The sequence below is a fragment of the Rhea americana genome, unplaced genomic scaffold (genome assembly GCF_003343005.1).
Source record: "Rhea americana isolate MKP2758 unplaced genomic scaffold, rheAme1 scaffold_162, whole genome shotgun sequence".
In the NCBI taxonomy this organism is placed as follows: Eukaryota; Metazoa; Chordata; class Aves; order Rheiformes; family Rheidae; genus Rhea; species Rhea americana.
Genome location: NW_028185728.1, coordinates 1,863,506 through 1,877,307, shown reverse-complemented (window position 1 = coordinate 1,877,307; position 13,802 = coordinate 1,863,506). Strand labels below are relative to the sequence as shown.

Sequence of the window (13,802 nt, the reverse complement as noted above, 5' to 3'; positions counted from 1 at the left end):
TTTGATGGTACTGTTTTTAATAGCCCTTTAARAAAAGCTCAGAGATGGATGTTCTGTTGGAAACAAAGACAGGCGTGTTGGTCACAAACAGCAAGACTCACATGAAAACTAACATATATGAGGAAAAACTATCTGAAAGAGTAAACATTGAACCGGCAGGAGAAACCCAAGAGGCAGAAATTGTAATTCAGAAAGACTGGGTATATGAGATGCTAAATTAAATATCAATATTTGCTAGACTCCAGAAAGAATAGCAATTTGATACAGATCAGATTGGGCTCTCTACACCAGAGGCAGAAAGAACCAGCCCTTTCTCTACAGCCTCCRCACCAGGTCCCACGAGTTATTACAGGGCAGAAATCAGAAGAGCAAATGCAAACAAGATGCAGGAATTAGGTTTAGAGAGCTCACCCAGAGGTACAGCCTACGAGACAGCAAAGTCTATAGTAACAGAAGAATTAGTTAGCATAGTATCACTAACAATAGCACTTAAAAAGTGAAAAAAAAGGCAAAATAGCAGGGAAACACAAGTCAGTGCTACTGACCTGCAAAATAGTTTCTTTGGTAGTGAAAGAAGCTTAAAATCTTGGGGATTCAACAGCTCAACTGAACAGCTTTGAAGGATGTTGTAGAATTGATRCATTTGAAGAAATTAGTAGTATAAAAACTCATTCTCTCCCCCATGTCTAATTTCTAATGCTCTACATTAAGCCTCAGTCCCATTTACTTTCTCTCTATCAAAATCTAGATATTGATTGATAGCTACAAGTAGTATGTTGAAAATTTTAACAAACTGAAATCCTTATGCTCAGACAGTTTGAAGGAGTTTGCCACATTACCAAGACAACATCTCATAATAATCCCTTCCAAGACTTTTTGTGATCCTCTTGAGCAGCCAGTCATAGCCACTACTACAGATATGCAGCAAGAAAAAAAAAGCAACAACAACAAAAAAAAAAACACATCACTTTGGCCACTTTGCATACTCTTTCCTTGCCATCCTACCCCCAGAAGAGCARATCTCAGTTTCATCTTCAGTAACAAGAGTCCAAACTGTCAGTAATGGATTAGTGAATTCAACTCCTCTTAAATCAGTACACGTAGCACAGGGGAAAACRGAAGTGGGAATAAAGCAGCTAGGAACTCGTTCATAAGGCTACAGGCAAACTGCATTTGACTGACTAGCGTTATTTAAAAAACAAACTTCATAGRCCTGAAACTGTTTAGACACACAGACCTCATGCAAAATCATAGACTGATTGAGTAATGACACCTTACTACTGCAAGACATTTATTTTTAGAAGCTTCGGCACCAACACAAACGTGTTGTCGTATGTGCCTGGCACCCAAACACCAGCTGCTGAAAGCTAACCATAAACCTGTCAAAAGCTACTTCTCCTACCCAGYTGGCACCAACTACTCCAGCTACCAGCAACTACTTGCTCACTGATTTACAAAGTGGGACTACATAAATATAAGAAGTGTGTGTGTGTATGTGTGCATATATGCATACATGTGCATGTGTATGCATACGTACATACATACACACACACAGTCCCAACACTCATGAGCAGTTTAAGGAGTAAACTACAGAAGTCATAATGCTCTTCTCTTTCATCAAGCTCTGCCTGCACTTTYATTTGCATACAGTATTTTATCTTAAAATTACTACAAAGCCTTTGTGCAAGCACATTAAATAGTAGTCTTCTCCTGGCAAAGCAGATTCATTTCAGAAACAGGTGGAAAAATTCCCTAGAAGAATTTGCAAGGTGATTAAAAAGAGGTTGATGAATAAAAGCACATGCAGCATATGGAAGCCATTATACAGCCGCAACATTTATAAGACAGCCCCAGACAAGCTTTATATCATGTAATAAAAATAGTAAGATCACAGATCAAATCCAAGAATAAGGTTACATACATCAGGTACTAATTTACAATCTCCAACAACAAAGTAGGTTGCTTCCAAATCATTTTTCTTCTTTATAAAGAGTTATGAGAAAATTCAACATATCTAAGTTCTTCCTGTTTCTAATATCTGATGGGCTATAAAGTTTTTTTTACTTAAATTTAGCAACATCCATTTCATAATCACATTTTTTGCTTTCCTTGAGAGAAACATTTATTGTAAAATAGGTGTGTGTACACACACACGTAAGTGTTCATATTCTTCCATATTTGCCCAAATATTTATCTCACTGCACTGATCCTAATAGTAGCTCTAAAATAAAGGCATTTTAGATACAAGACTGTGCAAATCCAGAAATGTCTGCAGCCAGAAATCTCCATTAATCAGCTGAACAAAGGCAGTTAAAAGATCAGTGATGCAGATACGTACATCTACTGCAAACTTATCAAAATGAGGCAACAGGAGACTTTATGGAAATGAACTCAAAGTCAGTGACAGTGCTGAGTATCTTCACTAGAATCTTAGTATCCACAAAAATTAATTTCATTATATCATGCAGCATGTAGATTTTTTCCAAAGTAAAGAAGTAACTGCTATCCACAAGTATAATTTTGCTTCCTCTTCTTGCTCCTTTAGAACAGAAGCCAYACAACCACATATCCATCTAAACCAATGGAAGTTATTTAATAGCAATTTTATTCTGCACCAAAAAGGAAACATACAGGAAAAAAAAAAATAGTTACTAATGAAATTTACACTAAAAGATAGCCCGAGTTTTTTCTGGTAGCTTTATTAATAGGATTGTTCTGCAGAAGAATTTTCCTGTCTTTCAAACAGATTATGAAAATGAACAATGAATTACTTGTTTGTATTGGAGGAGGAGTTCTATCACAAAAACGATCAGTCCTTTCATGTTCAGAGAATATTTGCTCGGGTTTAAAGGCAAGATTTTTCAGTATCRAACATTGCATTTCTTTGAGTCATTCCTACTTGCTTCATTTACTAAATTTACTGAAGTGAGATACAGATGAAGTAATCAATAGTCACGTTGTTTATGGTCAAGCTTCTATTAAGCTTCAGTATTCTTGGATAAAATGAGTGTCACTGCACTAAGATATCAAAAAAGTTTTACCTGCTACCACCATCAAATGGCATCTCAATGCCACATRACTGTATTTTCAACGAATGACTAATGCAATATGGAGACTTATTTGGACATAAAAACTACAAGAGAAAATATTCAAATAAAAGAGCTAGTTTTGCTGCATTTTTCCCAGTGGCATTACAGTGCTGAAAACACAGTAAGACATTACATTCATCGTTAAAACTAGATATCTGATTTAATCTCCATGCCGCACAACTACGTCGATTGGTATTACCTACACATCAGAGCCTTGTCATGCATATACTGGGAAGTACATTAAAAGAGGAYGCTTTTTTACCTAAACTGAAGTGTTGACATACGCAGATCAAATTGCTTTTCTTTTGTTTATCTACGTGCCTACAGGAAAGCCTTCAATTACAAGGATAGATATCATTATCTATCCCTGCTTTTTGCAAAATTTTAGCAATCTAAACTCTTAAGTCTCCCATACTTCCTTATTAACAAGCAAAGTCAATTTAGCAATTCTACCTGCTTATTTTTTTCCCTTTGTAACATACCTGTTTTGGTAACTGTTGTTAGTATTATGTCTATCAGCTTGCAAGAACAGGATGAGAGGGACACTCAACTGGCAGAGAAAGGTGTAAGGAAGCTCAGTCTCATCCTCACCARCAATTAGAATAGTCAAACAGGCCGAAAGCATCCCAGATAAGGTGCCCAACATCACGTTAAAGTTGCATTGATTATCCTCCTGGAGATGGATATTCCTCTTGAGAGGTAATTAATGCACCATGCTCACACCATTTTAATTGAATTTAGAATGCAGCTATCTACAGCAGCTTCTCCGCTGTTTCACGTGCTTTTTTTGAACTACTTCAGAGTTTTTGTAAATTCTTGCCTTACATATTTATACAGGCAAGTATCTAATCCATACTTACATGTTTCTATTTTGGTATTTTTAATCCATTTCTCTAATTGAAGATAACACATTTGTTTTAAAATAAACATCCATCTCCACTCAACTAGGTGACTCACACATGTCTCTGGTATGTTTGACAGAGGAGCAAAACAGCATAAGGTAACAGAGCATTCTATAAAATAGTATAACTAAGAATATAATTGTACAATGCATGCATTAAAGGAGTAAGTTTTAGTGTCAAAGTAAAGTTGCACAATCTTTTGAATTTTATGATAGTTCAGTTTCACAGCCTTTTTTTAAATCTTTTTTTTTTAAAAAAAAACAAAGTAACAGTAATACTGAAGACAAACAGTTTTCAAATCTACATTCAGCCTAGAGATAAACAAGATGAACACATACACAAAACAGTATGTCCTAAAATTTACTACTTTTAAAATCTATCTCCTGAACATGTTCAGAGGAGAGCTATGTCACTTTAAATTTCAACATTAGCAATGGTTTTCAAATAAAATTCCTGGTAACCAAACTGGATGTTTAAAGTTGGCTTTCTACATTCAGGCTATTTGATCTACTCAGAAGGGAAGTCTTCTCCACCAATCAAAAAGAACAGTCTCCCCTTTCTTATATTGCTTCTAATAAGCTATTTACTCTCTTTCCCAAAATTACAAAATTTACTTTTCATAAAGAAAAAAAAAAGCAGTAACCTTTATTCAGCYCTAACTGAAAACTTCTGTCCCCTCCACCATAAGTAAATCATAAATTGGCTAACTTTTCAGTTTCATAGTTTTTTTTTCCCTCCCCTCTTTATAAAAGAGTCAGCCAAACAAATAATGCAATTCATTGGAGATGGATACAGGTAAAGGACATTTTAAAATTATAGTATTGGTCCTTCTAATTGCAGTATCAAATTTCTACCCAAGTTTGGAAATCGTGTAGAAGTGACTTGAACACAAACAAGCTTACTTGCATGTTTGTCTGCCAATACAATAAGTGTACTTGATATGTCTCTTCTTCTGTAGAAACATACCACCTTTGCTTCCACATTTCCATTGGCAGTCTGAAATAGGAAAAAGAAAAATTGAATTGAGCACAAATAAAAACCTAAACTCTACGTACTGAACTAGAAAGCTTCAAAAATAACGAGCGATTTTGCCACAAGGGCTTATACAGGATCACCTTCTAGCATCCTCCAACTGCACAGACTTTTTCTAAAATGCTAACTCCAGTGTGATCCACTACAGCTGGTCCTTTGCTCCTAATTCTTTCTGCAGGATCACCACTTTAAGCAGTTACAGATATTTCAAAGGGCAAGAAAAAACACTTACCTGCAGTTACAATATACCAACAGGCCACTTTGCTACTTTTCAGGGGTTGCTTGCATTTAGCAGAATGCAAAAAGCATCTTTAAAATCCCAGTAAAAACAACCATGAAATACAACAACAGAATACAGGCTTAGGTTCAACTTTGTTCTCCAAACTCAAGAGGACAATACAAAAAGCAAGAAAGAACCTAGGCACTACTATCTTTACAAAGGAAATAGGTAACATTTCCCTTTTCTGACGGCATTGAAAATATTCTTCCAGCTAAACAATAAGTAACTTGAGAATCATTCTAAAAAAATAAATAACGAAGCTACAGCAGACAATCAACTCTCTACCAGTGAACAACATACAAACAGGTCTGCGTTTGGGTTTCCCCCCATACCTCTTAAAACTCTTAAGGTGATACAGATGAGTTTCTTTTGAGATAGCACCYGACAAATTGTGACTGGCTTTATGCCATTCCTAGAGGATACCTCCTCTAGGAGGTATCTACTGGCTTCTAACAGAGCCAGTCAATGAACTGTCCCCAAAATAAATAATTAAAAACTGTAACTTTAAGAGTGGATCCTGTCATTGAAAAGTCTTCAAAAACTGGAATGAAGATGCACAGTATAATAAAATATAAAACTGATACACAAATGCCCTTCCAGGAAGCCTCCAAAAAACTGGTGGACCAGCAATCTATCCACAAGGAGAGAGAAAAGGAAAAAAAAAATTTTTAAAAGCACTGATACATACTCTAGTTGATAAAATGTGAATAGAAGAAAAAAAATACAGCTATTTTAATGAGAGTTCTTACACAAACAATATATATACACACACAAATATCTTTACTGGTAGCCCACCAGTTTTTGGTGCAGTGCCTGTAGAATTTCTAACAAGTCTCCCAACCTTCTCAGATAAAATCATGCAGAACTTTTATTCTTTAATAATCATGCAGAACTTTTACCTATTTATTTACATTTCAATAAAAAGGTAAATGGGTAATAAAAGGTAAGAGTCAGCTTGTTAGAAGTAGACAGCTATAATGCAGAATTATCTATTTCAGTTAATTGTCTAGACTCTATTTACACTCAATGAAAGAAAAAAGAGAAAAGGCAATTCAAGATACGATTTATCTCAACCAGAAATACTTGTTTCAAATAGTATGGTCAGAGAAATCACAGCCCAAGTAAGACTTTCTCCACTTATGGTGGAGTGAATTTAGAATGAATAAAAAATTGCAATTTTMCTTCACTAGGAAGCAAATATATACATTTAACCTCAGCTTCCTAATACGTAGGATAAGTTCTGGACTTTTAATACTAAGATAAGGTAAACAAGCCCACCACTAGCTAACAATTTTAGGAGACCATTACTGTTTCCACAATGGAAGAGGTGCAAAGTATTTCTGCAGAAAATCTGTACTAAGAGGATGGGTTTAAGGATGCCTTAGTCTTCATATTCTTTATCTGTTATTATTCAGAAGAGTAAAATTTATTGATAATAAAAAAAAGAATCAATTTATCATGTTTTTCCAGGACTGTGGGCTGAAGCAAATAGGCCTTTTCTTAGCCACTTGATTTAAATTCAAATGCAAAACAGCAGTGTTACATTCCTTCTTTATGGGCTACAATAGACAAGCTGCTATACAGCTTCAGAAAATAGCATGTTTAGGGCCCAGTCAATGGCTTCAAAACAGTCTTCTCTCCACATTTAGATAAGATTTCTGCATCAGAGACTTCACTGGGGTCCCACATGTAACCTATCATGCTTCCTTTTCAGAACCAATGAAAAGGAAATTTGGCAGCTAAAATACACTAGCCCAAAGGACAACTAGGAAAGACAAAATCTGAAGAAACAGATAATAGCTCCAAAGCTTTCAGTTGAGTGAGAGTCTCCCCAAGGAAGTTCAATCACAAAGCTCCTCATCCTCTTGTCAAACTGATATTTATCTTCATATCACATGACCATAGCACAAAATCGAAGAACTGCAGAAACATCTTGCCCTACAGGTGGGCATAATCACCTTGTGAATGACCTGCAGTTGACGCTCTGTCCTTTCATGCCAAGTGAGAACAATCTAGCAGTTCTCAARGTGTTCCAGAACATTATCACAACAAAAGTATTTTTAAGCTGCTAATCATTAGACAACTGCTAAAGAAACATTTTGATTTTATTCAAATCAAATGGATCATAAATTCAATTGCCTCCAAARACTCTGGAAAAAATTAGCCAGGAAAAAAAATTAGCAGTTTACCTTATTGAGTTCTTCTATTCTTCGTATCAAGTACGGGTTACTTGAAGAATTTTCGAAGTAGACGTAATCTGATTGAAAAAAAAAAAGTCTTTAAAATATGAACTGCTAAAAATCAAATAGAGAATGTCACATGTATATCCATTAACAACACCATACCAAATTCATTTCTTGTCACAAGCTACTGCTTGCCCTAAAATCCACTAAATTTAGTATGCAATGCCCTAAAATTGCAATGCCCCAAAAATTGCAATGCCCCAAAAATCCACTAAATTTAGTATGGTAAGTGAGGAAATACAAATTCTAGGCTAGTATTTGCTAACCAAAAATACAAGGAACATGCACTGGTGCAGTATAAAAGCCATAAACTCACTTTCAGAAACGGAGCTCTATTCCCATCCTGTATATTAAGAAAGCAAAGCAATATGATGATCCTCCTCCTCCCTCAGATAATATTTCACTTCAATCATGCTATTTTCTTTACTTGCTTCACCTTCTTTCATAGCAAAATTTAGTTGCTTCCCCTAATTGGCATCATGCTTATCCTTCTCACCTCAGTTCAGCTCCAATCTACTGCCCATTGACTGAGACAATGAATAATCTTGCTCTTTCTTTATCTTTTCCACTGCTTCCTAGTCTATGCCTTAAATCCCTGTATTATCCCAGAATATCCTCGACAAAAGTCTATGGCAAGTCAAATGCAGGTCAGTAAAGTTCATATTTTCAAACAGTATAACCACCTTAAAAGAAAAGCAGTTCTTTACCCAAAGTAACTCCTAAAAAACCCAAACAACAACAAAAAAAAAACCACCCCACACCCACCCACACAGAAATGTACAAAATGCACCAACTACTGTAACACTAGCTGGTTTTACTAAGCTCCATGGTATTACTAAGCTCCAAGCTTAAACATTCCTTTTTACAGACGAGGAACATGAAAGCTCAGAGTCTGGAATGGATTTGTTTTTTTGGTTTTTGTCATTCAATAGGTAAGATGTAAATTTATTTGGGTTCTAGCCTATCTGAGGCAAAAAGAGGGCTGACTCCTGCTCTTCTCCTGGGATGCTGATCTTGCACAGTCCTTAAGCATTACAGATTTCTCTTACACTCAGATGCAAAAACGAATCCTTCCAAGACATGCCAGTAAACTTAAGACAACTTCCCTTTAGATTTCCCAGTTCATTTGGAGTACAAAACCCACAGCCCCCAGGGCATAACTCAGGTCATCTTTTTAAATGACCACATTAGCATGATGCTCCACTGCTAAATGGCTGTTTAGTGGTGTAACCTTTAGTAAATAAAGATAACTGCTTTAGTTGTTAGCTTTAATCTTTCTGGAATGGTTGGTAAAAGGTCAGTCAGCCCCATGGATACTGTTATGCTCTTCCTCAACCAAAAGGAGTGGGGACACCCCCAGGGCCTCTGCTACTGGAAAGCTGCATGATGAGGGTTAAAGAGTCCCCTCTTACCTTCAGGGTGGGGAGGGGAGACACTGGAGCAATTCCCTCCTGTCTCTTAACCTTTCTTCCTTCTTAGCCCAAGGCCCACTGCAATGCTTTTACTTCCCCGTGGAACAATACTCAAGCTCCAGGTATAGATTTTTTTTCAGGATACTGCTTACAGCCTAGGTTATCCATAGGTCTCCATGGAGTTAACAGACCAAATTGCTCTTGCATCTGTCACTTAGCAAATAGAGTAGTGAGCACTGAGCCGATGAAGCAGCACGAACTAGCCCTCACCAGCTACCAACTTGTCTGAACTGACTTGTTCCTGTGTCAGTTCAAAAAGGTTGCACYGGTTTAAGAGAGTGCTCACAAACCAAGAAATCCCAGGGGTACAATCCYAAAAGTGGAAATTCAAGAACTGGTTCCCAAACTCTTCTTTTGCCTTTCAAAATAAAGATCAAACACACTGAGTTGAGAAGACATCTTTAAAAAAAATTTCAGCACAAACATGGTTGAAGTGATGAGCGATGAGGCTGCAGTGAGAATATTCGAACAGTCTCCATCCAAAAGCACCAGCTTTGTGTAACATGCTAAACAGAAACCATAACTTCAATATTGCTTTGACTAACCCTACCTCAAGACACAAAAGGAAGCAGAAGTCTTGAGCAATTCCAGAATAGGTATTACAGATATTAAAGCATATACTGATCAATAACCAGAGTAAGAAATCTTTGCTGTCATAGCAGAAGAGGCACAGATGTCCTACAACAGTGCACACACTGAGTACAGGAAAGGAGGAAATGGAGGTTTCATCTCCTTTACAGTACCTCGAAGCGTGTAGATGCTTCTGAAGACAGAGMGCCTCTTTGCCTTTAATTTCAAGGCTCCACAACTTGAAGAAAGTCCCAGCCACTCCTCCACACAAACACTAGAACTCACTACCATTTATTTCAGATTGGGGCCAAATAAAAAAAAAAAAAAAAGTTACATTTCTGAACACTACAATTGAAAATCCAAAAATGAGAACTAAAAGAATGTCAATTTTCTACTTGAAAATACAACTTTAAATCCATAAGTTTAAGACGACCATTACAAATCTTTATAGTTCATATCATTTTTAAGAGCCTTTGTGTGTACATGYGTGCATATATTCACACRTCTCATTCGTGTTTTAAGCAAGCCSCACGAGCACGCTCAGCATTTCACCAACAGCTATGCAACTAATGAAGAGCCATTTCTCATCATTCGAATTACAAGGAAACAGGTCTCCTCCTCTCTGCATGTAATGCAGAGCCCACTGCAAACCACACATAATAGAATGTGGGAGAAGAACAGAAGAATAACCTACATTTTCATAGAGACTTTAAACACTTCTAAAATTGAAAAGCTATCCTGCACAGAAAAATACTCAAGTTACTCACTGTTCCACACACGCAACATAGAAATTTAAGTTCAACAAATWACTCTCAATTTGATACTTCAGCAGGTGACAGCACTCCTCTTACGTTGTTCCATAAGCAAAGCCAATCAAGACTGTCTTCCTACAAACTGGAGTTAAAAGGAGGTAAGACACCATTCTCCATTGCCTCTTCACGCCAAAACACCTCCTCTCTCTCTCCTTCAGCAATACTTCCCCTTCCTCTCCAGCTTCTTCCCGTGTCAGGTAAAAGCATCTTTCTCATGCTGCCTACCCAATAAATATCSTTCCCCCAAAGTTTGGGAGAGAGCGGCTACTCCTACACACGCATATCCAATAACAGGAACCTTCTATGGGCTCCCAATATTCCCATGGTTAATGGGAGACCTTCTATATGCCCATAACTGCCAAAAATCTCTGTGCATTGGTCTGAAAGGAAGAATGGGGAAAGAGAGAAAATTAACAAGTCTCTAAGTAACAGGAAGATACACGCAGTTCAACTCCTACCACAGGACAGGAAGGAAGGAGTGCACTAAAACCAAAAAACATCTAGAGACTTGCCTGACAGCAAGTAAAACAAAGTCAGACCCCTCAGACACACCAGACTGACTATCCTTGCCCATTTATTAGCTTTCCTACATAGTGACTGAAGAACAGGACCAGCCAACCCCCTTTATATTCCACAAGCAAGGCACACCTCCTTACAAGCAGCCACCACCATAAGCACAYGAAGCTCACTCTTTACCACCCGAACAAACGTTGGAGTCTCGGTCCCATACCTTCACAACAGCTTGTGACTCACACCCACCCACAACCCTTGCTTGATCAGCCATGGGTCATAYAGCTCTGCATGAAAAACGTAGTTAGCAGTATCACTCTTACACATCATGGAATTGTCTACAGCCAGGCTGAAGTAAGGACTGAGGAGTGTGGCAATATGGTAAGACAGTAAGGACTACCATGCAGGCCACCACCTTCCACCACCAAAAAGGATGTTCCATGCTGTTGCAGAGCACAAGTACTCACATACATAAGTCTACCCAAAGAGCCTTTCCACTCCACTTTTTTCCCCTTAAGATTGCTGGCAAGAGCTGTTATTATGCATGTACTGAACTGCTAGAACATACACAGACAGTCACACAACAGTACAGAAACTAAAAACTAGAATGATAACCTAGGGACCAAAAAAATGGAAATTTTCCACAAAGGCAGTAAAATAATTGTTCTCAATTAACAATAAACAGACTTGCTTTTTTCTCTCACAYGTTTTTAAGACATTATTGCAAAATTGCTTCCTTCTCCACCCTCTTCATGTCCGCTGTTGATTAAGTCTCCATCAGTCCATGGAAAAGAAAATCAGGAGGGGGGGTGCAGCAAAAGAAAGAACTAACACTGTCTAGGTCATATATTTTCAGGATTAGCCATGTCTGAGCTACCTAAAAGCCCATAAGATTATTAAGTGATCAAGCTGCAAAAATGCCCCAAAGTATTTTTATCCCTCCCAATTTACATTTGCCTTTGAGACTGCAAGCTATTTTTTGAACACTAACTCCACTGAATATTCCCTGTGTTATCTCCAGAAACAGTCACAGAATGCATCTGCATTTGCTTCGCATGTACTCAGGAAACTACAGAGGCTGACACCTCCTCTTCACACACTCRCCACGCTGTGCAGTACAGCACGCGTTTCCAAATGTGTGATATGGAAGTGACTTAACGGTTGCAAATACCTCCCATTCCTAATCCACAAAGCTGCTGCCCTGAATTAAAGATGAGTGTCAAGAGAGCTCATAAACTTATGGATGACCTGGTTATTTTACAACTTATCTTACCAGGAAAGATATGCCTCCTCATAGTCTAGATTTCCAATTAAATTTTGAACTTTTTTTTTTTTAAGGTAAGCTCCAGTTTTCAAATTATTCAGCAGTTTGGTCCTGAAACTGTCCATCTCTTTACATTTGTGGCAATACAATCCCTCCCTGTCTATATTTTCCTGGAAGAGGAGGCCATAAAGACTATGCTGGTTTCAGTCTGGAAGTCAAACAATCTCACTTGGCAGAGCCCAAGTCCCATTGCCTTTCAGCTTTCAAAAAAACCACCATCACTCACATTATTCTGTAACTGAACATGTCATCAGATGACAGCTAGATTCACTTTCAAAAAGAGAAAGCCTTGGGAGCACAGTATTTTCATTACATAAAATGTAAAACTGAAACATTTGTTTCTGTTGCTAAAAGAAGAATAAGGTCCAATACGAGCAGTATTCGTGAACCAGATATGCACAGTTAATTTCTCTCACAGATTCACAACGGTATCAAAGGTATACTGTCAGCACAAGTTCAACCATATTTCCCAGACAGCAGCATTTGTGGCTGCTGCATGCACRTACACAGCTTGGCTTCTTCCTGAGCTTGCCATGCTGTCGGCAACACACCACTAGTACTACTCGAATCCTTGCACTGAAAAGAGAGGAAACAGAGCAACAATCCTAGCATACAAGTATCATGAATACCTGTCATCATTTGGAAGGGGCACAGCAAAAGCCATCAGTATCACCTGCAGAAATCTCTACTTCATACAGATAGCAAACCATCACTAAATTTAATCAGCACAGGTTGAGGTGTCCCTGATAAAACATAGTAGTTTTGCTCTTCTGACTTAAGTGACTAAGTCAAAAGGCTGATGAGAATAAACAGAGCTCAAGACAGATAACCCTTGACTGAAATCTTTAACCAAGACACACATGTCCCAAAAGGGAGCATGCTTGTTAGAAGGATCTGCTGCTCACACAACATTCCTGAAATTAGCTGCTTGGTCTCAATCAAAAGGCTTAAGCTGTACAAAACAGCAAAACAAAGCAACGAGCTCTCACCACTGAAGTGCTTAGTTTCCAACCAAGGATCAAGAGTAACAAAACCACTGCAGACTTCCTTTATCCTAAGGCCTGCAATAAACTTCCTAGATACAAATCAGCAAGGACAGTCCAACTCAGTTGAGCAAATGTCCATCCATATKCAGATTGCCTTGTCTCTAATCATGCAGTGAAATGGCCCGAAATCAAGTAACAAAGGACAARGCTTCCTCAACAAGGAGCGATGCCACCCTACAGAGCTCCTGGCCACAGGACACAGCCAGCTCTGGCAGTCAGGCAAACGCCGTGGGACAACTGCAAGGTTTATAGGACTCCAGCAGACTCCTTCAGTGAGGGTGCCCATGACTCCCTGCACAARCAGGGTGATTTACAGCCAAATAATCCTGAAGTACTTGCAGCTCTGCAAAGAGAAGCCAGCCAGATCTTCTAAAGCAACTGTTACACTTCTACCTTTCCCTTTACTGTCATCTGCTTCACTTCAGTAGTTAATGGCTTCTGGCTTGGAGTTTCTAGAGCATGGATCCTCAGCTCGCCCAGCGCTCCAGGTTCAGYGTATGCAGCCCTCCCATGGAGTTACGT

The 13,802-nt window shown here is 38.2% G+C and overlaps 1 protein-coding gene across 1 annotated transcript in view; it reads right to left on the bottom strand.

Annotated features, from left to right (window-relative positions):
• MTA1 (metastasis associated 1) overlaps positions 1 to 13,802 on the bottom strand; it is a 90,643-nt gene that overhangs the window by 59,603 nt on the left and 17,238 nt on the right. Inside the window, exons 3-5 of the mRNA XM_085300297.1 lie at positions 12,741 to 12,810; positions 7,493 to 7,560; positions 4,894 to 4,987 (exon numbers count right to left, since the gene is read on the bottom strand). Coding sequence (XP_085156423.1) covers positions 4,894 to 4,987; positions 7,493 to 7,560; positions 12,741 to 12,810 — 232 coding nt within the window. The remainder of the gene's footprint in view (positions 1 to 4,893; positions 4,988 to 7,492; positions 7,561 to 12,740; positions 12,811 to 13,802) is intronic.